Source organism: Schistocerca serialis, chromosome 4, assembly GCF_023864345.2.
Source record: "Schistocerca serialis cubense isolate TAMUIC-IGC-003099 chromosome 4, iqSchSeri2.2, whole genome shotgun sequence".
Taxonomy (NCBI): domain Eukaryota; kingdom Metazoa; phylum Arthropoda; class Insecta; order Orthoptera; family Acrididae; genus Schistocerca; species Schistocerca serialis.
The window spans coordinates 452,229,705-452,253,357 of NC_064641.1; the positions used below are offsets into that span (position 1 = coordinate 452,229,705).

The window sequence follows — 23,653 nt, forward strand, 5'->3', positions numbered from 1 at the left end:
TTCTCGACTTCCGCAAGGCGTTCAATACAGTTCCCACAGTCATTTAATGAACAAAGTAAGAGCATATCGACTATCAGACCAATTGTGTGATTGGATTCAAGAGTTCCTAGATAACAGAATGCAGCATGTCATTCTCAGTGGAGAGAAGTCTTCCGAAGTAAGAGTGACTTCAGGTGTGCCGCAGGGGAGTGTCCTAGGACCGTTGCTATTCACAATATACATAAATGACCTTGTGGATGAAATCGGAAGTTCACTGAGGCTTTTTGCCCATGATGTTGTGGTATATCGAGAGGCTGTAACAATGGAAAATTGTACTGAAATGCAAGAGGATCTGCAGCGAATTGACGGATGGTGCAGGGAATGGCAATTGAATCTCAATGTAGACAAGTGTAATGTGCTGCAAATACATAGAAAGAAAGATCCCGTATCATTTATCTACAATATAGCAAGTCAGCAACTGGAAGCAGTTAATTCCATAAATTATCTGGGAGTACTCATTAGGAGTGATTTAAAATGGAATGATCATATAAAGTTGATCGTCAGTAAATCAGGTGCCAGACTGAGATTCATTGGAAGAATCCTAAGGAAATGCAATCCGAAAACAAAGGAAGTAGGTCACAGTACACTTGTTCGCCCACTGCTTGAATACTGCTCAGCATTGTGGGATCCGTACCAGATAGGGTTGATAGAAGAGATAGAGAAGATCCAACGGAGAGCAGCATGCTTCGTTACTGGATCATTTAGTAATCGCGAAAGCGTTACGGAGATGATAGATAAACTCCAGTGGAAGACTCTGCAGGAGAGACGCTCAGTAGCTCGGTAAGGGCTTTTGTTGAAGTTTCGAGAACATACCTTCACCGAGGAGTCAAGCAGTATATTGCTCCCTCCTACGTATATCTCGCGAAGAGATCATGAGGATAAAATCAGAGAGATTAGTGCCCACACAGAGGCAATCCTTCTTTCCACAAACAATATGAGACTGGAATAGAAGGGAGAACCGATAGAGGTACTCAAGGTACCCTACGCCACACACTGTCAGGTGGCTTGCGGAGTATGGATGTAGATGTAGATGTTCCTACGTTCATAACAGAAAGCCATGGGTCTCATTAACTGTTCTCAGGTGGGAAGCTAATGTCAGACTGGCGAATACAACATGTGGAGTGCCACTAGGATGGGCACTGGGTCCACTCGTATTTTTGAATGATTCTCCAATGTGGTTAAGTGGCATTTCAGAATTTGTAATGTTTCCTTCTAATATACAGTTCATACTCAGAAATCATCAGGGGTCAAATCGCCCAATAACACATGGGCAACTATCCCGTCAATGTTGCTGGAACCAGTAACGAAAATGGAACTCATAAAAGTAATTCAGAAATTAAAATCCAAGAAATGTGTAAGAGATGATGAAGTATCAGATAGTCTAATAAAGCATGTGCATGAAGAAATAATTGGGCCTCTTTTCGACATTGCAATCATCTCATTAAAAAGGATTTCCATAGAAATTAAAAATAAGTGAAATGTTTCCAATTCACAAGAAAGGTGAGAAAGATAACCCAAATAACTACATAATAGTATCTGTGGTTTCTCAAAAACATTAGAGATGCTGATGTATACTAGGATGACCATGTTCTTAGAGAAACATAGCATTCTGATCCCAGTACAATGTGTTTTCCGAAAAGGGAAATCTACAAAACTGCTATCTCAAGCCTAACAAGAATCTGCTGTAGATGCATTAGAAAAAAGAGACTTTGTATCTGCTATGTTTTTACGTTTGTCTAAATCTTGTGGCACAATCACCAATACAGGACTAACCGAAAAACTTGAAAGCTATGGCATAACTGGATATTCACTGCAATAAATAAAATCATGTGTTAGTAACAGAAAGCAATAAGTGACGATGCAGTGTGGATGCAGATCTGAAAGCGGAAATATTCAGTATGGTGCACCTCAAGGATATGTACTTGGCCCACTCCTGTTCACTGTATTTGTTAACAATATTGAAGTTATTGAGAATGATCAAAAGAAATGCTGCTGCATGTGAATGGCATGATATTAATGAATGTAGAAGAAAATCTGGAAACACTGGAGATAAGTGTGTTTATGTTGATACGTAACACAGTACAGTGGCTCATACAGAATGACTTAAGGGTAGTTCCATGAGTAACGGAATGACACTCGGTAATTGTTTTTGCACTTTAAGCATAGAAAAGATCAAGAATCATGCTAAAAAACAAAAAAAATTAATATTATATTTTCTGTGTAAGCAAAGGAACACATTTTATTTAATAGTTTGTTTTATTCATATAATTATGCTTACATAAAAAAAGCTTTTTGGTAATGGAATGACATAATTCAGACATGCATATTGTTCTCATTTATAAGGCAACAATAATACAGCTTGCTCATTGCCCATAAAAATCCACAAAAATTATATTGTGAAGAGGAATAATTGGGAAACGAAATGGCATATAAGATAAATGCACGAAACTAATGTTCTACTTACTTTGTGTTCTGCCTTATGGCAGGTCTTGTCATGGGGAAGCCTCTTCAGAGAGGTCCACTGCATAAGTGTCTAGCGAAGTGATTCCAGTGGTGGTTTCCCGTTGCCTTCCACTAATGATGATGAAATGATAATGAGGACAACACAACACCCAGTCCTTGATCAGAGATAAAATCTGATGCAGCCGGAAATCAAGCGAACCCGGGCCCCTTGGCATGACAGACTGCCACGCTGACCTTTCAGCTATTGGGGCGGACAATATTTTACTAACAAAATAAAAAAAAAAATTTGCTGGTAACGGAATGACACTTCATAGCAATGGAATGACACTTTCTGTTAAAAATTACCAGTTTTATTCTGGACTGCTAATTGGGTAGGGAAAATGGTACTTATTCCTCTGATCTATAGTAGGTGCAGCTAGTTTCTCAAAAATTTGGTCATTTTCTACCCAACATTTATCTTTCTTTGTGGGAAATGTAAATATATTTCCATTTGCGTCATTCTTTCTAAGAAATGAAATTTCTTAACCATATTCAACATAAATCAACTGCCCCATAAACAATCTAGATCTGTTTTTTCCAGCATGGGGCCAGAGACAAATTCCCTTGATGCAAGGCTGTATGATTGATCAGGTCTTGTAAATTTTCTTTGGCTGAAGATCACTTTTTGAAATTGTGCACAAACCTCTGGAGAGATAGCGAGTAATGCTGGTACTCAATAATGTATGGAGCAATAAGTGTAACAGCATGGATGGTTTTGGTCTGCTCTATTGGAACTATTCCCATCCACATTTGATCTAATTCCTCTTTATTCTCTGCAATTTGCTAGGCAGAGATATAAACAATGTTTATGCCATGACATCTTTCACATGCAATTTTTGCAAAGTCCTCAGCACTAGATAGTCTGTGTTTCCCAACTTTGCAGATATTCCAGACTGTACACTTTACAGTTCCACCATTCCCATCCATGACACCTTTGCCATGTGATGTGGCAAAGAAGTCTGAAGAAATATTTATTACATAGTGTTCTCTGAAGAATGTCAAGTTGGCAAACAGGAAACAGTGCTTAAATTCACTCTGCACCATCACTCATGAATGTGACTGATTCTACCTCTGGGTTCATGGATATAATGTGCTCTACAATTTTACTTATGAAAGCATGCACTAAATATTTATTATGATCAAGTTCATCACTTACAGCAGCACAAGAATATCCATTTTGTGAGTCCCAAACATATGCTGTAAACAAAGTAATTTATGGTTTTGACCAATGGCCATTCTGGAATTCATTCTGCAGTTGAACAGTATAATTTTCTGCAAAATCTACTTGCACCAAGAAGATGATCCTTGTTTGCAGAATACTTTTTGTTTTCAAAAAATTTTGATTGTTGTCTTTTAATAAATGTATTTTGTAAGAATTGGGGCAGCATGTTTGAAAGAGCCTCAAGACTCTGATCAACAGTACCATGAATCTCTTTGAGTGATTCGCTGGTTCACTGTTTGCCATTAGGTCCATTTGATCAGCTTCTTCATTAAGTTCTCATCCTAAGAATAATTATCTTTCAAAGATACATTTGTGCACTTTTCACATTTTGATATCACGAACTTCTTTCTCTTGACTGCAAACTATTATGCCAATCAAGTCAGAAAACGTGGTTTTCATTTGTGGAACAGCCTCGTTTATAACTTTCAAAAATAGCTTTACGTTCTTGTGGTAGTGGCAGAGACACACGTTGTGTGGTGTATCCTGTAAGGTGCACACTAACTTTGGTCTCAATGCACAGAACTTGGACAATTTTATTGCCATGTCAGGGAATTCCTCTTGATATATAGCATGGGCTTCTTTCGAGGTCATGATTATGTTTTTCCTCCTTCCTTATCCTTCATTATCACATAATCTTTCATCTCAGGAGTTGCCCATGACATGTCCTCTTGAACATAAAAAGTAGCAACCGCTTCTTCTGTGCCTGGATTTAGGTGTTGAATCTGATTTTTCACCTGTTGCTCACCTGCTAAAACTCCATCAGAAGCGTCTAATTCGAAGACAACTTCTTTGCACTTTCTTGGACTTGTAGGTATACAGTTTTCCATATGTTTAACTGCTTTCCTCAATGTGGTGGGAGATTTATATGGACTATTGGTGTAGATGATGCAAGCATCACCACCACTGCCTTCACTGCTGTCTCTAACTTTATTTCTGAATTTTCTTTGGTTAACTTTCTTTTTTCTCCATGCTTCGTAAGTTGACCAGCAGTTAAACTTTGCCATTCAGCCTTTTCCTTTCCCTGTCCTTTCTCTTAATCTTGTCACTTAACTCTTTCTCATTGAGTCATTTCTGGTATTGTCTCATTTTCTCAACTGATAACAACAAATGTAAAAATGAAATATCTTGTTTGAGAATTATTGCGGAAACTGTAATTCCTAGAAATAAGCCAAGATCTGTTTTAAATGAAAAATTCTATTCAATATAGTGATCTTCTAACAACGCAATACATAAAAATGTCTATTATTTAGGCATAGTGACCTTCAAAGATAATCAACATTCTGTTGCAGTACATAGGAAGTCAGTCACTTCTTTTTCTATAGGCAATATTGAAGTTTTTTAATTAGGCATTGCTATTGCTTCCCAGAGAAAGCATAGGTTATGAAAGAATAAATACTGTTTATCAAAATATTAACTCAATTCTACATGTAGTATGAAGCCATTTAGTCATTTCATTGTAATCTTTACTAAAGAAGCTTAACAACTCACCTTTCAGCAGTTACTCTTCAGACTCACTGGCTGTAAGTTTCTTCTCTTTGAAAAGTACATTCTTGGTTTGTGGGACTTCCACATTTTTCCTCCAATTTTTGCTAAGAGTATAGCCAACATACAAAATTGCAGTATAGCCAACATACATAAGCGTATTTGACCTACAACATCTTAAATGATTTCAGTCAAATTCTATTATAAAATTATTGTCATTCTGTTACCACTACAAAATATTGTTTATAGTGAATATTTTTTCCTCTGCTCTGAGACTTTTATCTACCCCATAAATCTGTATTTGCATGCATATTTTCAGGATTCTATAAAATTGCTTTGACCCTGAAAAACAAATTTCAGGCTTTTTTTTTTTTTTTTTTTTTTTTGGTAAGAGAATGACAGGAGACAACAATAAAAAAAAGACCAACATGGGGACATTACTAATTTTAAAAATATCAATATAAGCTATCGGAATGGGCTGGCCTAAGATACTTCTAAAGTAAAGTTTTTCAGATAGATTCTGTTAATAAATTACTTTACTATGCATCATTGTAGTACTTCTTAAAACTAATTCCTTAGAGGGTCTAGAAGCTGAAATTTTAGACAAGCTATAAAGCCATTTGTTTAGTTCCAGCCCTTCTTAACATGAAAATGAAGCTTCAAATTAAAAAAAAAAAATTGTGTTTCTGCTAACAGAACCGATAATCAGATTTGTAATAAGAATATTTTTAATTTTTATGGTTTGTGTCCATGTTCTCATGGAACAGCCCTTAATTATAAATTTAAAAATAGACAGTGTTAACTGTATTCACAAATAGAGAAAATGGAGATCACGTAGATTATTCATGGATGAAACAGGATTGGAAGAAGTTCTCTATAAAATTTTTAGCAATTACTGTTGACAGTAAGCTCCAATGGAGACAATTTACAGACAATATATGCTGCAAATTAAGCACCAAAATATTTATTATGAAACAGCTTGCACATTATGCTAATAAACAGCTGGTATATTCAGTGTACTATGCCCTGTTTGAACCATACTTACAATATGGAATTACCATGTGGAGAAAGTTCAGCAGCACTAACACAAAAATAATTTTTTGTTGAAAAAAAGGCATGGTCAGTAGTAATATTTAGTAAAGATGACTCTGGATTTACAGCTGTAGGTAACTATTTCTCTGGAAAATAAGTACGAACAAGCAAATATTAAGCTACCAGAATATGATAAAGAACAGCGTGTAATATAACTGTTAATTTTGTAAGGGAAAAAAGTTGCACCCAACTGGATTAAGATAGTAATAGCAGAGAAACAGCAGGTGTACAGTATAACTGAGCAGATGGTATCTTTTTCCAGAGAAGCAGCTTTCTTTCCAGTTTACTTGGTTAAATTTAGAGGACATTTGAGTGAATAGCATTTAGAAGTATAGTGGTAGTTTATTATTAATACACTATAAAGTTAAGTTTCTATGATTTTTGTACATTTTAGTTCAGTACAGAACTTGAAATGCTGTGATAAACACATTGACGAAGTCATTAATTGTGATTCGGTAATAGTTTTCTGTTGTGATATGAGCCTAACTGAGAACATCTTTTACCATCAGTAGTTGACCACGATGGTTCAACAGACCATTTACTTTTACATCTAAGTCACTGGAGGTATTTGGATCTAATAACAGGTTGTTAATGGCTGATGGGCTATTACCTATCTACTTTGTTGGGAACCTCACTGTGAGAAATAACCATTTTAGTGTGCTTACATTCTGCATTTAGTTAGATTCCTATCCAGTTCATCAAAACCATACAAAAAAGTATTATCATTAGTAGCTTTATCAGAATTTTTTGTAGATACTTGAAGGTGGGATATATTTGTGAAGGTAAAATTGTTCTTTAGAATGGATAAATACATAATAATGAATGGAGATGGACATTTATTTTAAAAGAAGCTTTGTTTACAAAAGGATGGATGTATAAATACTGCTTAACAAACTATTACTTCTACTTAAGGCAATTACTTTCAGTGCAGTTAAAAAGTAATATAAATTACAGCGCCGAACATATAGTAATTTTGCTATACTTAATGCTGTACCAGAGGCAGAAGCCAGTCAAATGAAACAAAAAATTTATGGCTGTAACACTGATAGTATAGGAATAAAGTACAATTAACTTACTAAATGTCTGTAAAAATTGCATTTCTAAGTATATTAAAATATCTAGATTATCTAAGAGACATTCAGAAAATTTTGGCAGACATAAATAAAGACAGAACCCAAGGTAAAAACCCAACATATTTTGCTAATTTAAGACTTTAAATAGTAAAATAGTTAATAGAATGCTGAAACTGAACGTCTATAAAACACCAATAAGACTAATTAATTATTTCTTATGGGACTGTTTAATGCTAACAAAAGCAAATGAATGCAATTGAAATGATTTTGAAAAGAAAATACTATCAAAAATGCGGCCACGTTGTTGAAAACAATCAATAGCATCTGAGCACAAATGAAGAAACAGGGAAATGATGACTGTGAATATGAAAACACTGTTAGATTTAGAAAGTTGCAGAGACGTAGCTGGCCTGTAAAGAATGACAGATAACCATCTCCTCATAACAATGAGGATACTGTGGGAGAGGATATTTTGTAGCAGCAAAAAGGATAGGTCCAAACTGAATTATTTAAATGGTGATAGATGGGATCTTTAATGGTGATAGATGGGATCTTTAATGGAGCTGAATACGGGAAGCTGGGCTCTTATACTTTATTGTAAGATGAGTCAATTTTTCATGATGCAATTCATTGTCTGCAACAGTTTGACACTCACTACTGAATAAAGGCTCTTTTCCCCCTGCATTAAGATTTTCAGTTACACCCACTTTGTTCCGTATGTTTTCTGTTGTGCACCTAATTTACAATTGGTTATTGGTTCAGTTTTTTCTTCTCTCTTGCATTCCAGCTAATGATTATTGAGCTACAACTGGCTTCGATTATGTCATATAATTACTTGTTGACAACACTGCAACAAGATATGAGATGGAATTGACAGAAAGATTAACATGTCAGTAAAGCAAATGACAGACTGATTGAGAGAGAGAGAGAGAGAGAGAGAGAGAGAGAGAGAGACTGCAAAACATTCTAAGAGTGAAAACAGAACATACACAAAGAGGAGCAGTATGAGTGGTTACACACACTTATTTGCCTTGTGAGGAAGTGTAATAGGAAACATCTGAATTAGCAAGACATATTGTATCCCACTAGAATCTACTTTGTCACAAAAATAATTTTCTGTGAGGAAAGTCTCCTTTAGATTATGCTAATAACAACTTTCAATTTATTTGTTTATTTAGTCTCTGCTTATGGGCTCTAGATGATAATTTTCGACTGAGAGCATAGGGTGCATCATAACAATGAGTAAGACTGATGAATATCTGTGTGATGACTGCATGTACCATGCTACATTACACCAAGGCTTAAATACAATGTATATACAATAAATGTGCAATAAAGGAAACTGCATTACACTTTATAGGCACACATGAGGTTTGTTAAGAGGACATCTTCTAAACATTATGAGGTGCACTTGCTATGTCTATTTGCCAAACCGGTATCCGGGTGTATAACCCATCACCAGTACCATCTGATGCAAGGGAACAAACATCTGTATGTACATCAATTTCTACAACATGACAACTATATGTATAATAGCAAAAAATTAAGTTTGCTTACTTATGCTTCTGTATGGCAGCAACATACCTGACAGCCTGTGTACTATGGGATAGGATAGATTTCATATTCTATCATTTTAACATAGACATGGTTGTGATTGAGTTCTAGGTGTCCACTTGGTGGTTTGCATTCTAGATGCACACCAATCTGAACATCATAAAAAATTGACAACTGATACAGACGTCATTGCTACAGATAACGTAATGTAAGTAGACTTATGTTTCTGCTATTATATATACAATTGTCATGTTGTAGAAATTCACACACCTACAGTTATTTGTTCCTTTGAATTAAATGCCACTGATTGGTGATACACCCAAATACCAATTTGGCAAATAAACATATCAGATGCAGCTCATGATGTTCAGAAGGTGTACTTTAATAAATATCTTAAAGTTGCAGAGCATCAAGCATTCAGATTTTTACGTATGAGGTTATTACATATTTTCTGTTACAGTATAACATCTAATGCTGAATTTAATACTCACTCATACTGTAGGGGAGAGTAGTACACAGTGAAACAAAAATTGCATTTATGATGATTTTGTAGAAAATATTTCTTACAGAACAAAATGTTTGTATTTATTTAAAAGAACAATTCATTGCCAACAAAAATAATGTGGCAGCTAATTAATAAATGAAATTAGAGCCCTTAAAAGACATTGCAAATATTTCACTGTGTACCATGCATAGTAGGATCCTTTATTGTATGATTATATGATAGCGGAACAAACACTGGTAGCAGTTACTTCTGTAAAATATCTGGGAGTATGCGTGCGGAACGATTTGAAGTGGAATGATCATAAAATTAATTGTTGGTAAGGCGGGTACCAGGTTGAGATTCATTGGGAGAGTGCTTAGAAAATGTAGTCCATCAACAAAGGAGGTGGCTTACAAAACACTCGTTCGACCTATACTTGAGTATTGCTCATCAGTGTGGGATCCGTACCAGATTGGTTTGACGGAGGAGATAGAGAAGATCCAAAGAAGAGCGGCGCATTTCATCAGAGGGTTATTTGGTAACCGTGATAGCGTTACGGAGATGTTTAATAAACTCAAGTGGCAGATTCTGCAAGAGAGGCGCTCTGCATCGCGGTGTAGCTTGCTCGCCAGGTTTCGAGAGGGTGCGTTTCTGGATGAGGTATCGAATATATTGCTTCCCCCTACTTATACCTCCTGAGGAGATCACGAATGTAAAATTAGAGAGATTAGAGCGCGCACGGAGGCTTTCAGACAGTCGTTCTTCCCGCGAACCATACGCGACTGGAACAGGAAAGGGAGGTAATGACAGTGGCACGTAAAGTGCCCTCCGCCACACACCGTTGGGTGGCTTGCGGAGTATAAATGTAGATGTAGATGTAGATGTAGATGTACGCAGTGAAACGGTTATGATTTTTTACATTATTAATACTTGAATAGCGTAGGTCACACATAAAACATTAATATCTATGTTAAATACAATTACAGACATTAAAATACAAAAAGTTTTGCCCAGTGAACATAAAGTCTACTAAAATTGACTGGACAGAGAATATAATTTTATAGTCTCTTGGTAGCCATATGCAATGATGAAGGTAGAATAAAAGTTCCTGATCCGTGGAACAACAGCTCATCTTTATCATTTTATTCATCAGTTTTGCTTGAAGCCCTTTTACTTTCACAATGCTTAGTTTTCTGCTTATTCGCTCTCTTCACACTTCTGTTATCTTTTCTTCTAAATTTTATCCTTATCCTTAAAAGTTTTTTTCCCCCCCTCAATAGCTGCCTCCTCAGATGCTGAAGTCAATATGATGCTTCCCCCTTTTGAGTGTTGTTATTTTTTTATGAGGTGCTTTTGGGAAACCATGAAACTCCTTTGGTGAGATATAGGATTTGCTGGTGCTATTGTTATCAATGTATGAATGTCAACCGACTGCCTCAACATTTTGCATATCATCTTCCAAAGTTTTTGGAGGGGTCATGCATCCAATAATAATAATCCAGTGTTTCTATTGGATTAGGCACACCATCAGAATTTAAAGAGTGGTCTGAAACCACAGACACAAGGAAATCCAACTTATAGAAGATGCTAACATTAAGTGGATAAATTCCACATTTTCTACACCCAGAAGTTACATTTGTTGGTGTCACTGTCTTCAGAAACTTTTCATCGACACATTCTGCAACTTTATAAACTGTGATAAACCTGAATTTCTCTGCATCCATGAGTCTACAGTGGTTCACTGTGTATCGTGTATAAGTGTTTCACTGTGTACTAAAGACAACATAAACAAAAAATTGTTCAAGATACATAACCTATGTATCTACCATCTCTGAAACTGGTCATTGCATAGCTGAAAGTGTGTATTTGATCATAAAATAGCAAATCCCTGTTAGCTGCATGTATTATGGAAAATATTAAATTTATAAATAGATGTTCATTGTAATTTCTATCAAAAATATGCAGTAACATATAAAACAGAATATAGTTCACCAAATTATCCATCATTACAGTCAAAGACGTCTCTAATAAAAGTCAACATACAGTGATATCAAAACGAAGAAAAAATATTACTAGAGACAGCTTAAATGGGATGTTTCACTGTGTACCATGTTTCATTGAGTGACACTCTGCGCTTTATACATTTCTCTGTGAGATACACTTTCAGATGAATTTTTTTAATTGATTCCTTTTCTTCCTTAATGCATTTTGGTAGCTTGTTAAAAACCTTTTGCCTGCTTCATTTGGAGCACTCATGGTCACTTTGGTGTATTAATTACACCTAATAATAATTTTCCTCTCCTCTTGTTGTTTGGTCATGTACTTCTTTACTTACTTGTATGCAAGTCTGTCTGGGTGGTATTTTCACTACACACTTTACAGTTCTTTACTGGATTTTAAATATTCTTTTCAAGTAGCTAGCTTGTGCACTTTCCCATATATGGAATGAGTAGGACAGTTAAAGGGATACAAGTCCATATTACACTGTCCTGAGGACTTAACCATCCACAACTTTTGCTGTTTTGTGCATGAATTAAATCTGTGTGTTTATCTTTCTACAGAGTTCATTTACAGTAGTTCGTAAAATTTTTGTGCTGCTTCCTTCTTTAATTGCCTCTATTTAATTTAATATTTGAGTTCTACATTTTGCTCTGTTTGGTTTATAAAGATTGTTTTGTACTAGATATTTATGTGCAGATTCAATATTTAGCAGTGCTACCTTTTCAAGCTCCTCCTTTATCTCAGCTGCACATATAATTGTAGCATAATTGGCATACATTGTAAGTTTCTGCTTTATATATTATGAGATTATTTACATAGAGAATAAATAGTATTGGTCCAAGCATGTAACCTTGTGATGCACCAAGTCTGATAATTTGTAACCCAAATCTGTAACTAATTATATCCCCCCCCCCCCTCCCCCACTTGTACGCCTGATTTCTGTGCATTGTTTCTTATTCGTTATGTATGATTTGACTTTGTCATAGCATTTCCCTCAAATTCCATACCGATAGAGGTTCTCCATTAGCCTCGAATGATGCATGCAGTAAAACGCTTTAGATAGGTCCAAGAATGTCCCTCAAGTCTTCTGTTGCCTTTCAAGTGAACCCCAAAGATGTTTAGCTAAATCTGTTGATTTTCCTTTATCAGCATTTCATAGATTTTTGCAGAGGTGGAGATCAAAGATATTGGCCTCTAGTTTCCTAAGTCATCTCTGTTTCCTTTCTTAAATACTGGCTTTAATTTACTTGCTGGAAATGTATCTTCTTCTGTTGCACACTTCAGCATATGTGTTAAGGGTTTTAGTATACTTTCCCTACATTCCTTAGATGAGATATGACATCATCCAAGCCAGATGAATATTTGACTTTTAGTTACTTTATTAGATTTGAATCTTATGCTTGCTAGGATGAAAGCAGTGGTATGGTTTATATGTGGAATTTTCGGCATTGTATGTACTTTTTTTATTTTTTATTTTTATTTGTTTTTATAATCAGTTCATCTTCTAGAGCTATACAGGGTGGTCAGAAACAGTCTGAATAAGTTGTAAGGATGTTGCAGGATAATTCAATCGCCCTGCATCTCAGATATTGTCAAACTATCTATGTCCTGACCGCACGTGATGTCATATTTCAGTTTGTCTACACACTACGAACACACACAACCTCAAAACTTATGCAACTAGTGTCGCCAAAGTTGGAACACGCCGAAAGTGTTTAGTTTCACCGACGAGTTGCGCAAACGCGTAGCGCGCTTGTGCAGTGGCTGGTAGCACAGTTGCCTGCAATCTAGTGTCGTTGTGTAAACTATATTCTAGGGAGCTTGTGAAATATTTTATTTCTTGTGTGGAGTACCTCCCCAGGCTTCCAGCTTTTATTATTTTTTACATTAGGATTTTGCTGACAAAACATGTAGCATTATAACAATAATTCAATAAAGGAAGAAGAATTGGTCATATTAAATTTCCATCATTGCATATAATTTTCCTATTTTTCTGCCATTAACACCATTGTTAATTGAATTAAGTTTTGTGAGTAAATCTTCTACCTTTTTCACTCCCATATCTCCTGCTGACTTCCATGTCTTTATGTTAATGTATATCAAGATTGCAAAATGATCCTCTAGTGTGGAGTTTTACTTGTGCATTACTGTAGTATGAAGAAATATTTGTTAGCAGGCGACCAATAGTAGTTTCACTAGGCATAGTTATTCTGGTGCCTTCATGTAGTTTAATCTTTAGGTTGTAAGTATGCAGTAAGTCCAGTAATGTCTTAATGTTGTTTGCATTTTTCCTTGGGTCTGTGTTCAAATCCCCCTCTACCTGCACCGCTAGCTAGCCCACAGATGGCTACCCACTCTCCCAGGAGCCATTAGACACTCCCCCCAACCCCCTCCCCCCTCCCTGCTTTCTGCCGCACACTATCCTTCACCCCAACCCACCGTAAACCCCTACCTCACCCCTGTACTCTCACTGTGGGCCAGGAAAAAGCTGGCAGTCGACTGAGCACAATGTAGGGAGAAAGACGTGTGATAAGTATGTTTTTGAAAGCTCTTGGTTGAATATTGTAGTTGTTCAGAGTAGTTTTATTTCACCATTTGGTGATTGGTAAAGGCCCAATACACAGCATATGTTCCCTGCAATTTTTATTTCCCCTGCTGTAGCTCCAAGCTCACTTTCCTAGTATATTTTGTGGTATTTTGGATGGCTTTAGTTGATTTGTAGGATTTGTATGCAATGTTCTGCTCAAACTGTTCATATTTGCATAATTTTTCAAGTTGTAGATGTCTACTTGGTTTCCTTATACCCCATTTTCTGTGACTACTAGAATGTTTTTCTTATGTTCCTTCAATAAAACTTTTAATTCATCTGTGTTGTTGTTTGTTTACTGAACATTCTGGTGAAATATTCTAACTGTTGCCTTTAATTTTAATGATTCTCTTCCTGAGCTCCCCAAGCTTCTTTTGCACAGCACTGATTTTCTTTACGTTGTGGCACTAAAACTGACCAATTTCTTAGCATTCAGTTTAAATTCTTGGCAATATTTTTACATTATTAACCAAGAGGAGTACTTTCACTTACGTATTTTCCTGATGTCTTCCTCTACTTATAAGATACAATAAAACATCCTCGCTCCTCTCATAGGTTAAGTTAGCTGTTTTATATAATTTTATTACTATAGCTTATTCTCTGCCACATTTTTGTGTTTTAATGTTTATGACTTGGCCTGTATCATTTGTACGTTGTACCGCATAATATTCTCAGGGCTAAAGTAAATAAATAAACGTCTGTCAACAAGAATTAGAATTTTTTCTCCTGAAGGTTAGTACTCACCAGCCATTATGTCTCCTTATAATATTTGCATTCTTATTGAGTATTGAAAGCACTAAAATGTCAGGATTAAGAAAAACAATGATGCTATAATACAGAATATTTGTCGTTTTCTCTGCTAGTCATGTTTAAATAGGAAAAACTAACAAATGTATGGTTCATTTATATTCCCGTTTGTTAACTTTTTGTCCCATTTTTAGGTCACAATATGACTGAATTCCAGCCTCCATCACTACTGAACAGCAAGAAGGATATTACTAATGGAGTGGTTGTGTCAAGCCAACAGCCAACTCTTCTATCATCACTGAGGAGTGTACTTTTTGTCATTAGTTCTGCTCTCATCGGTTTTGCCGCTTTTAGAAACACTCTAACATGGTAATACTCTTTTTCTTCCATTATGTCACTTGAGAGTGAAATAACTATAAGACATTAATGCTCTTACTTGTACATGCTTTTGTTTGTGTAACACAGATAATTACACTGCTTAGGACTGGTGGCTAATAACCAAGCTGGTGTTTTGTTATACAGAGCTTATGTAACATAATTTGTTTTGAGAATGAAGCTGTTAATTATAAACAAAATACTTAGAATTTTAGCAATTAACTACTTCTTATTTGCTTTGCTAAGTACTTCTGAAGCTTAGACAGATTTTGTTAGTGATACAGCAAAAAACTGCTTAACTAGTGGAAAAAAAGCGACAAGAGGAGTTTGACATCAGATGAAACAAGTTAGTTAGTTATATCTAAAAACAAAGATGATGTGACTTACCAAATGAAAGTGCTGGCAGGTCGACAGACACACAAACAAACACAAACATACACACAAAATTCAAGCTTTCGCAACAAACTGTTGGCTCATCAGGAAAGAGGGAAGGAGAGGGAAAGACGAAAGGATGTGGGTTTTAAGGGAGAGGGTAAGGAGTCATTCCAATCCTGGGAGCGGAAAGACTTACCTTAGGGGGAAAAAAGGACGGGTATACACTCGCGCACACACACACATATCCATCCTCACATATACAGACACAAGCAGACATATTTAAAGACAAAGAGTTTGGGCAGAGATGTCAGTCGAGGCGGAAGTGCAGAGGCAAAGATGTTATTGAATGACAGGTGAGGTATGAGTGGCGGCAACTTGAAATTAGCGGAGATTGAGGCCCGGTGGATAACGGGAAGAGAGGATATATTGAAGAGCAAATTCCCATCTCCGGAGTTCGGATAGGTTGGTGTTGGTGGGAAGTATCCAGATAACCCGGACGGTGTAACACTGTGCCAAGATGTGCTGGCCGTGCACCAAGGCATGTTTAGCCACAGGGTGATCCTCATTACCAACAAATACTGTCTGCCTGTGTCCATTCATGCGAATGGACAGTTTGTTGCTGGTCATTCCCACATAGAATGCATCACAATGTAGGCAGGTCAGTTGGTAAATCACTTGGGTGCTTTCACACGTGGCTCTGCCTTTGATCGTGTACACCTTCCGGGTTACAGGACTGGAATAGGTGGTGGTGGGAGGGTGCATGGGACAGGTTTTACATGGGGGCGGTTACAAGGATAGGAGCCAGAGGGTAGGGAAGGTGGTTTGGGGATTTCATAGGGATGAACTAACAGGTTACGAAGGTTAGGTGGATGGCGGAAAGACACTCTTGGTGGAGTGGGGAGGATTTCATGATGGATGGATCTCATTTCAGGGCAGGATTTGAGGAAGTCGTATCCCTGCTGGAGAGCCACATTCAGAGTCTGGTCCAGTCCCGGAAAGTATCCTGTCACAAGTGGGGCACTTTTGTGGTTCTTCTGTGGGAGGTTCTGGGTTCGAGGGGATGAGGAAGTGGCTCTGGTTATTTGCTTCTGTACCAGGTCGGGAGGGTAGTTACGGGATGCGAAAGCTGTTGTCAGGTTGTTGGTGTAATGGTTCAGGGATTGTGTAATGGTTCAGGGATTCCGGACTGGAGCAGATTCGTTTGCCACGAAGACCTAGGCTGTAGGGAAGAGACCGTTTGATGTGGAATGGGTGGCAGCTGTCATAATGCAGGTACTGTTGCTTGTTGGTGGGTTTGATGTGGACGGACGTGTGAAGCTGGCCATTGGACAGATGGAGGTCAACATCAAGGAAAGTGGCGTGGGATTTGGAGTAGGACCAGGTGAATCTGACGGAACCAAAGGAGTTGAGGTTGGAGAGGAAATTCTGGAGTTCTTCTTCACTGTGAGTTCAGATCATGAAGATGTCATCAATAAATCTGTACCAAACTTTGGGTTGGCAGGCCTGGGTAACCGAGAAGGCTTCCTCTAGGCGACCCATGAATAGGTTGGCGTACGAGGGGGCCATCCTGGTACCCATGGCTGTTCCCTTTAATTGTTGGTATGTCTGGCCTTCAAAAGTGAAGAAGTTGTGGGTCAGGATGAAGCTGGCTGAGGTAATGAGGAAAGAGGTTTTAGGTAGGGTGACAGGTGATCGGCATGAAAGGAAGTGCTCCATCGCAGCGAGGCCCTGGACGTGTGGAATATTTGTGTGTAAGGAAGTGGCATCAATGGTTACAAGGATGGTTTCCGGGGGTAACAGATTGGGTAAGGATTCCAGGCGTTCGAGAAAGTGGTTGGTGTCTTTGATGAAGGATGGGAGACTGCATGTAATGGGTTGAAGGTGGTGATCTACGTAGGCAGAGATACGCTCTGTGGGGCTTGGTAACCAGCTACAATGGGGCGGCCGGGATGGTTGGGTTTATGAATTTTGGGAAGAAGGTAGAAGGTAGGGGTGCGGGGTGTCGGTGGGGTCAGGAGGTTGATGGAGTCAGGTGAAAGGTTTTGTAGGGGGCCTAAGGTTCTGAGGATTCCTTGAAGCTCCGCCTGGACATCAGGAATGGGATTACCTTGGTAAACTTTGTATGTAGTGTTGTCTGAAAGCTGACGCAGTCCCTCAGCCACATACTCCCGACGATAAAGTACCACTGTCGTGGAACCCTTGTCCGCCGGAAGAATGACGATGGATCGGTCAGCCTTCAGATCACGGATAGCTTGGGCTTCAGCAGTGGTGATGTTGGGAGTAGAATTAAGGTTTTTTAAGAGGGATTGAGAGGCAAGGCTGGAAGTCAGAAATTCCTGGAAGGTTTGGAGAGGGTGATTTTGAGGAAGAGGAGGTGGGTCCCGCTGTGACGGAGGACGGAACTGTTCCAGGCAGGGTTCAATTTGGATAGTGTCTTGGGGAGTTGGATCATTAGGAGTAGGATTAGGATCATTTTTCTTCGTGGAAAAGTGATATTTCCAGCAGAGAGTACGAGTGTAGGACAGTAAATCTTTGACGAGGGCTGTTTGGTTGAATCTGGGAGTGGGGCTGAAGGTGAGTCCTTTGGATAGGACCGAGGTTTCGGATTGGGAGAGAGGTTTGGAGGAAAGGTTAACTACTGAATTAGGGTGTTGTGGTTCCAGATTGCGTTGATTGGAATTTTGAGGTTTTGGAGGGAGTGGAGCTGGAAGTGGGAGATTGAGTAGATGGGAGAGACTGGGTTTGTGTGCAATGAGAGGAGGTTGAGGTTTACTGGAAAGGTTGTGAAGGGTGAGTGAGTTGCCTTTCCGGAGGTGGGAAACCAGGAGATTGGATAGTTTTTTGAGGTGGAGGGTGGCATGCTGTTCTAATTTGCGGTTGGCCTGTAGGAGGATGCTCTGAACAGCCGGTGTGGATGTGTGAGAGGAAAGATTGAGGACTTTTATTAAGGATAGGAGTTGACGGGTGTGTTCGTTGGCTGAGTTGATGTGTAGGTGAAGGATTAGGTGTTATAGTTAGTTATATTACAATACAGAGTTAAAGATTAATATTTCTATTTTTTATCCCATTCCCTTAAATGGCATAAAATGCACATATATTTATAGTTTTATTTATTCCTATTTAAGAATTCATTTATGGTATAAAAGGAGTTGTCAAGGAGATATGATTTCAATTTATTTTTGAAGCCATTACTGCTGTCTGTCAGACACCTTATTTCATCTGTAATTTGTCGAAAATTTTTATAGCAGCATATTTTACCCCATTCTGTGCCAAAGGTAGGTTGAGCAAAGGATAGTGTAAGTCTTTATTTTTCTGGTGTTATAATCATGAATGTCACTGTTGTTTTTAAACTGGTCCATGTTGTTGAGAACAAATTTCATTAGTGAGTAGATGTATTGTGAGGTTGTTGTGAGAATTCCCAATCTTTTAAAAAGTTGCCTACAAGATGTGCAACTATGAACCCCACACATTATTCTAACCACTTTCTTTTGAGCAGTGAATACTTTTTGTCTAAATGTTGAGTTACCCCAAAATATTATTCCGTATGACATCGGAGAGTGAAAGTATGCGAAGTATGTTAGCTTCCTAATTTCTATGTCCTCAAAATTGGCAATTATTATGATTGCAGAAGTTGCTGAACCTAGTCGCTTTAGGAGATCCAAGACATGAATTTTCCAATTAAGATTCTCATCTACACGTACACCCAAACACTTAGTATGCTCTACCCTGTCTAATGACTTCTGTTAATGTGTTTTATTTATTGAAGGAACTGTACTTTTTGCAGCGGATAATTGGATTTACTGTGTTTTTTCAAAGTTTAGAGCAAGCGCATTTGCAAAGAACCAATTAATGACTTTTCCAAAGACCTTATTTCTATCATTTTCAATTGGACTTTCTTTTACTGGATTAATAATTATGCTTGTATCATCAGCAAACAGTGTCAGTTCAGCTTCCTGTTTCAATAGGAAGGGAGGTCGTTCACATATATCAAGAACAGAGGGGGACCCATGATTGAACCCTGTGGAATACCTAAAGTAATTTCACCCCAGTTAGATGAAGTGGCAAACTTATTTAAATCACTTGACCCATATAAGGAAACGTTTTGCTTCCTGTTCTATGGGCAGGACTTAAACCACTCATATGCTATTCCATTTATACCATAGATTTGTAATTTCTATAACATAATGTCATGGTTCACACAATCAAATGCTTTGGACAAGTCACAGAAAATTGCTATTGGTGACATTTTACTATTTAAAGACTCTATTAAGTGGACAGTGAAATTGTATATTGCTGTCTCAGTGGAACAGCATTTTTGAAATCCAAACTGTGATTTACTAAGTATCCCATTACTGTTGAGATGGCTAACCACTGTTGAGTACATTACTTTCTCGAAGATTTTTGAGAATGCTGTAAGCAAGGATACTGGCAGATAATTATTGACACCTGTGGTGTCCCCCTTTCGGTAGAGAGGCCTGACAATGGCATATTTTAACCTGTCTGGGAAAATACCTTGAGTTAGTGATGCATTACATATGTGACTCAGAACATCAGCTGTAATTGCTCCACATTGTTTTAATATCTTATTAGAGATGTCATCTACTCCAACAGAACATTTATTTTTTAGAGATTTAATAATTTTACTTATTTCACAAGAGGTCATTAGGTGAAACTTAATCTGACTAAATTTTTTCAAAACAGACTCTTCCATGTACTGCCTAGCTTCTTCTTTTGAACTGTTCTCACCAATTTTTTCTCCTACACTTAAGAAATGATAGTTAAATACATGAGCTACATGTGTACTGTTGGTTAGGATGGTCTCGTTCTCTTTAACAGTAATGCTACATAGCACAGTGGTTACTTTTCCTGTCTCCCTTCTAACAACTTTCCATATTGATTTGATTTTATTGCCAGAGTTGTTAATTTCTTCTGTAACATACATATTTCTTGATTTCCTTACAACTTTTCTCAGTATGTTACAATAACTTTTATGGTGTGAAACTACTTTTGGATCTTTACTAGTTCTTGCTGTCTCGTACAGTTTTCTTTTTCTTTCTGAAGACACTTTAATACCTGTAGTAATCCAAGGTTTCTTTGAAAAGTGTGTGGTGTTATACTTAGTAATTTTCTTTGGGAAACAATGTTCAAAGACGGATATAAATTTATCAGGAAATATTTTGCACTTATCATTAGCATTTCGCTCATTATGTACATCTCCCCAATTAACATTTAATAAGCTTTCTCTGAAGTGCTGTATAGATACTGGGTTGAGCGACCTCACACTTTTACTTAATGGTTTCCGAACTGTACACCCTGTTAGGTTTTGTAAGTAAATCAGTTGTGCATCATGGTCTGACAATCCATTTACCACAGGGAAAGCACGTGTTTGTTTTACATCCTCTTTCTGTACTAATACATTATCTATTAGCATGCTACTGTCCTGAGCTATACATGTTATATGTTGTTAAAGCACTTCTAGTTCACTTTTCCTATCAGAATTACTTAGAACATTTATATCGACATCACCACAGATTAATGACTTCTTTTTGTCTAACAGACAGCATAATAGGGAGTCACTTTTTTATGAACAGCTCCCAGTCTCCTAATGGGGACCTGTACACGGTTGCTAATATCAATACTACATTATCTAGCTGAAGTTCACATGCACAAACCTCAGTGATGATCAATGCAAAATTTGCTTACTTCTACAGTTTTGGATTTATACCCTTGTTTTATGAAAATGGCAACTCCTCCTTTATCCATCCTATATCTAAAAGTGTAAGATGCTAAATTATACCCACTTATACTGAAACTATCCATTCCCACAGTTACATGGTGCTCAGACAGACGGATTATATCAATCTCTTTCTTATTTTTGAGATCATCTAAACACACTGATAGCTCATCTACTTTATTTTTTATTCCCCTTATATTTTGATGAAGTATGTTGATACTGCCATTAGCTTTACCCCAATTAACTTTATGTGAAGTTTCTTTTATTCTATTTATCTTGATTGTTATCTATCTGGACTTTGGCTTTAACCTAAAAAACCTGTCTGCCTGAACCCATTAACCACAGGGATCAGCCTTTGTGTGACTGTGGACCCCCTAACAATTTCTGCTAATAGAGAAGCTAACTTACTTTTCCTCTTTCTATTCAGGTGCAGGCCATGTGTAGTGTATCCCCACCTACCACTAGCATTTACTGGAACAACACTTATGTAAAATTTGGCCGGTGTCTGGAGCATCCTGTTCAGCTCAGTGTTAACATGCCTTACAGCAGTGTTTACCCAGGGCTGACCATGGCACTGAACGACCTCCACAAACCCCACATTTGTGTGCTCAGTTTCTGCTCCTATTTTATCCAGGTCACTCCTAATACTGTATCTTGGATTCATAGCCAGGCTGTTTCCTGCTCCTCCAACTATAATTACCTGATCTTCTTTCTCAAAGTCCCTGCATAGCTGACTTAACTTTTCTGTCACCTGGCTAAGGCTAGCACTTGGTTTCACAAGACTTGTGACCTGGTACCCTGCACCTAATTTCTCCTGAAGCTGCTGGCCCACATCCCTCCCATGACTGCTGCCTATAAGCAGAATCCTTCATTTCTTATTCTTATTTGATCCCAACCTGTCTTTTTTTTTCTTTAAGCTAATATTATGCTTCAACCTACTTTCAACTGCATCTGGATGAGGCCCTTCCTCCACTTTAGATAGCAAGCCAAATTGATTTACTAATTGAATTTCTGGAGTTTTTCAACTGTTTCCCCTTTTCGCCCTTTGCGTGCTACCTATTCCCAGTTCCCAGTCTCTTTTTCCTCCCTTAACCTACATAATTCCAAGTTCGCATTTTCTAATTCAGCCTTAAGGGCACAAATTTTTTCCTGCTGTTCAGAAATTTTTCTCTCCTTTCTACATAACCTACACTGCCATGGAAGATCCTAATTTTCTACCCTCGTTTCCTCGCCGCTACATTCACCCCAATGAAACCATAACTTACAGTCTACACAGAACACCCCCTCTTTCAAAATTCTACGGCAGCCACCACATTGGTCACACATGGTTTGATAGACAAACTTAACACAAAAGCAGAGAACAAGTTGGCACAAAACCACAGTAGTTTCGTAACCTATAGCCCACTAATCCGTAAACAAACACTAATGTAAACAAACTTTTAAACTTGCTTCCGAAAGTTTTAACTACCTGAACTCTGTATGATTGGCACGAATTAATTTGACTTTGAAGCAAGAACTCTAGTCAAAAAGGAAAATCTACACTAGCATGAAATTTACACCTAAAAAACGTAAACAAAACTAGTGACTACTGGCATTTTACGAAATACTTCCTTTTCGATCTAAATAAGGTCAGAAAAGTGAAACCTTCAATTGATAGCCTAGAGAAGTAGTATATACACTAGTCAAAAATGTAATATTAACTAGATTAGCTCTTATTTCAATATTAATCACTTAACTTAGCGAGAGTTCTATGTACGCGAGTCTGCCTAGCTCCAGAGATGATGCTAGCACCTAACCAGTCTCTAATATCATCTTTCTTCCCTCTGTGTTTATGAACTGTAATAGTATATGTGATGTATCATGGCAGCCTGTGACCACTGGAGACAGTGCCATAGATTACTCCAGGGTAGTATTTACATAGTAAATACATGTGATACTAACCCACATCAATCCATTGTATGATAGAGGTTTAAACCTTTGAAACACGTTGTGGTAATAAATAAACAGTGGCAGGTAAAAGTAAACTTGTTGTTTCATTTGATATCAATAACATTTATGGTAAAGGGTAACCAAAAGTGTTAATACGAGGGTTGGAACTTAAATAGTGGCAAATATTTATTCACAACCAATACAAAAGAGTTACACGTTTGCACCTGTTACTGTCCTTCAAAGTGGTCACCAGCATTGTGTAGAACCAGTTGCCAGTGATGTGGAAGATGTAGTATACCATTAGCAGAGCCTGTTCTGTAGATAGTGCGAATGGAGCAGTCTACTGCCTGTTGAATTGCTGGAACAATTCTGAAGCGAATGCCACGAAGTGGTTCCTTCATCTTCGGAATCGAATCAAAGTCACAAGGACTTAAGTCCGGGGAGATAGCTGTGATGT

At 37.6% G+C, this 23,653-nt stretch overlaps 1 protein-coding gene across 4 annotated transcripts in view; it reads left to right on the top strand.

Moving 5' to 3' along the window:
- The window catches only part of LOC126475094 (fatty acid hydroxylase domain-containing protein 2), a 183,623-nt gene that overhangs the window by 72,727 nt on the left and 87,243 nt on the right, over positions 1 to 23,653 (top strand). For all 4 annotated transcript variants that reach the window (XM_050102670.1, XM_050102668.1, XM_050102669.1 and 1 more), the window contains exon 2: positions 14,978 to 15,152. In XM_050102670.1, coding sequence (XP_049958627.1) covers positions 14,986 to 15,152 — 167 coding nt within the window. In that variant the 5' untranslated portion in view covers positions 14,978 to 14,985. The remainder of the gene's footprint in view (positions 1 to 14,977; positions 15,153 to 23,653) is intronic.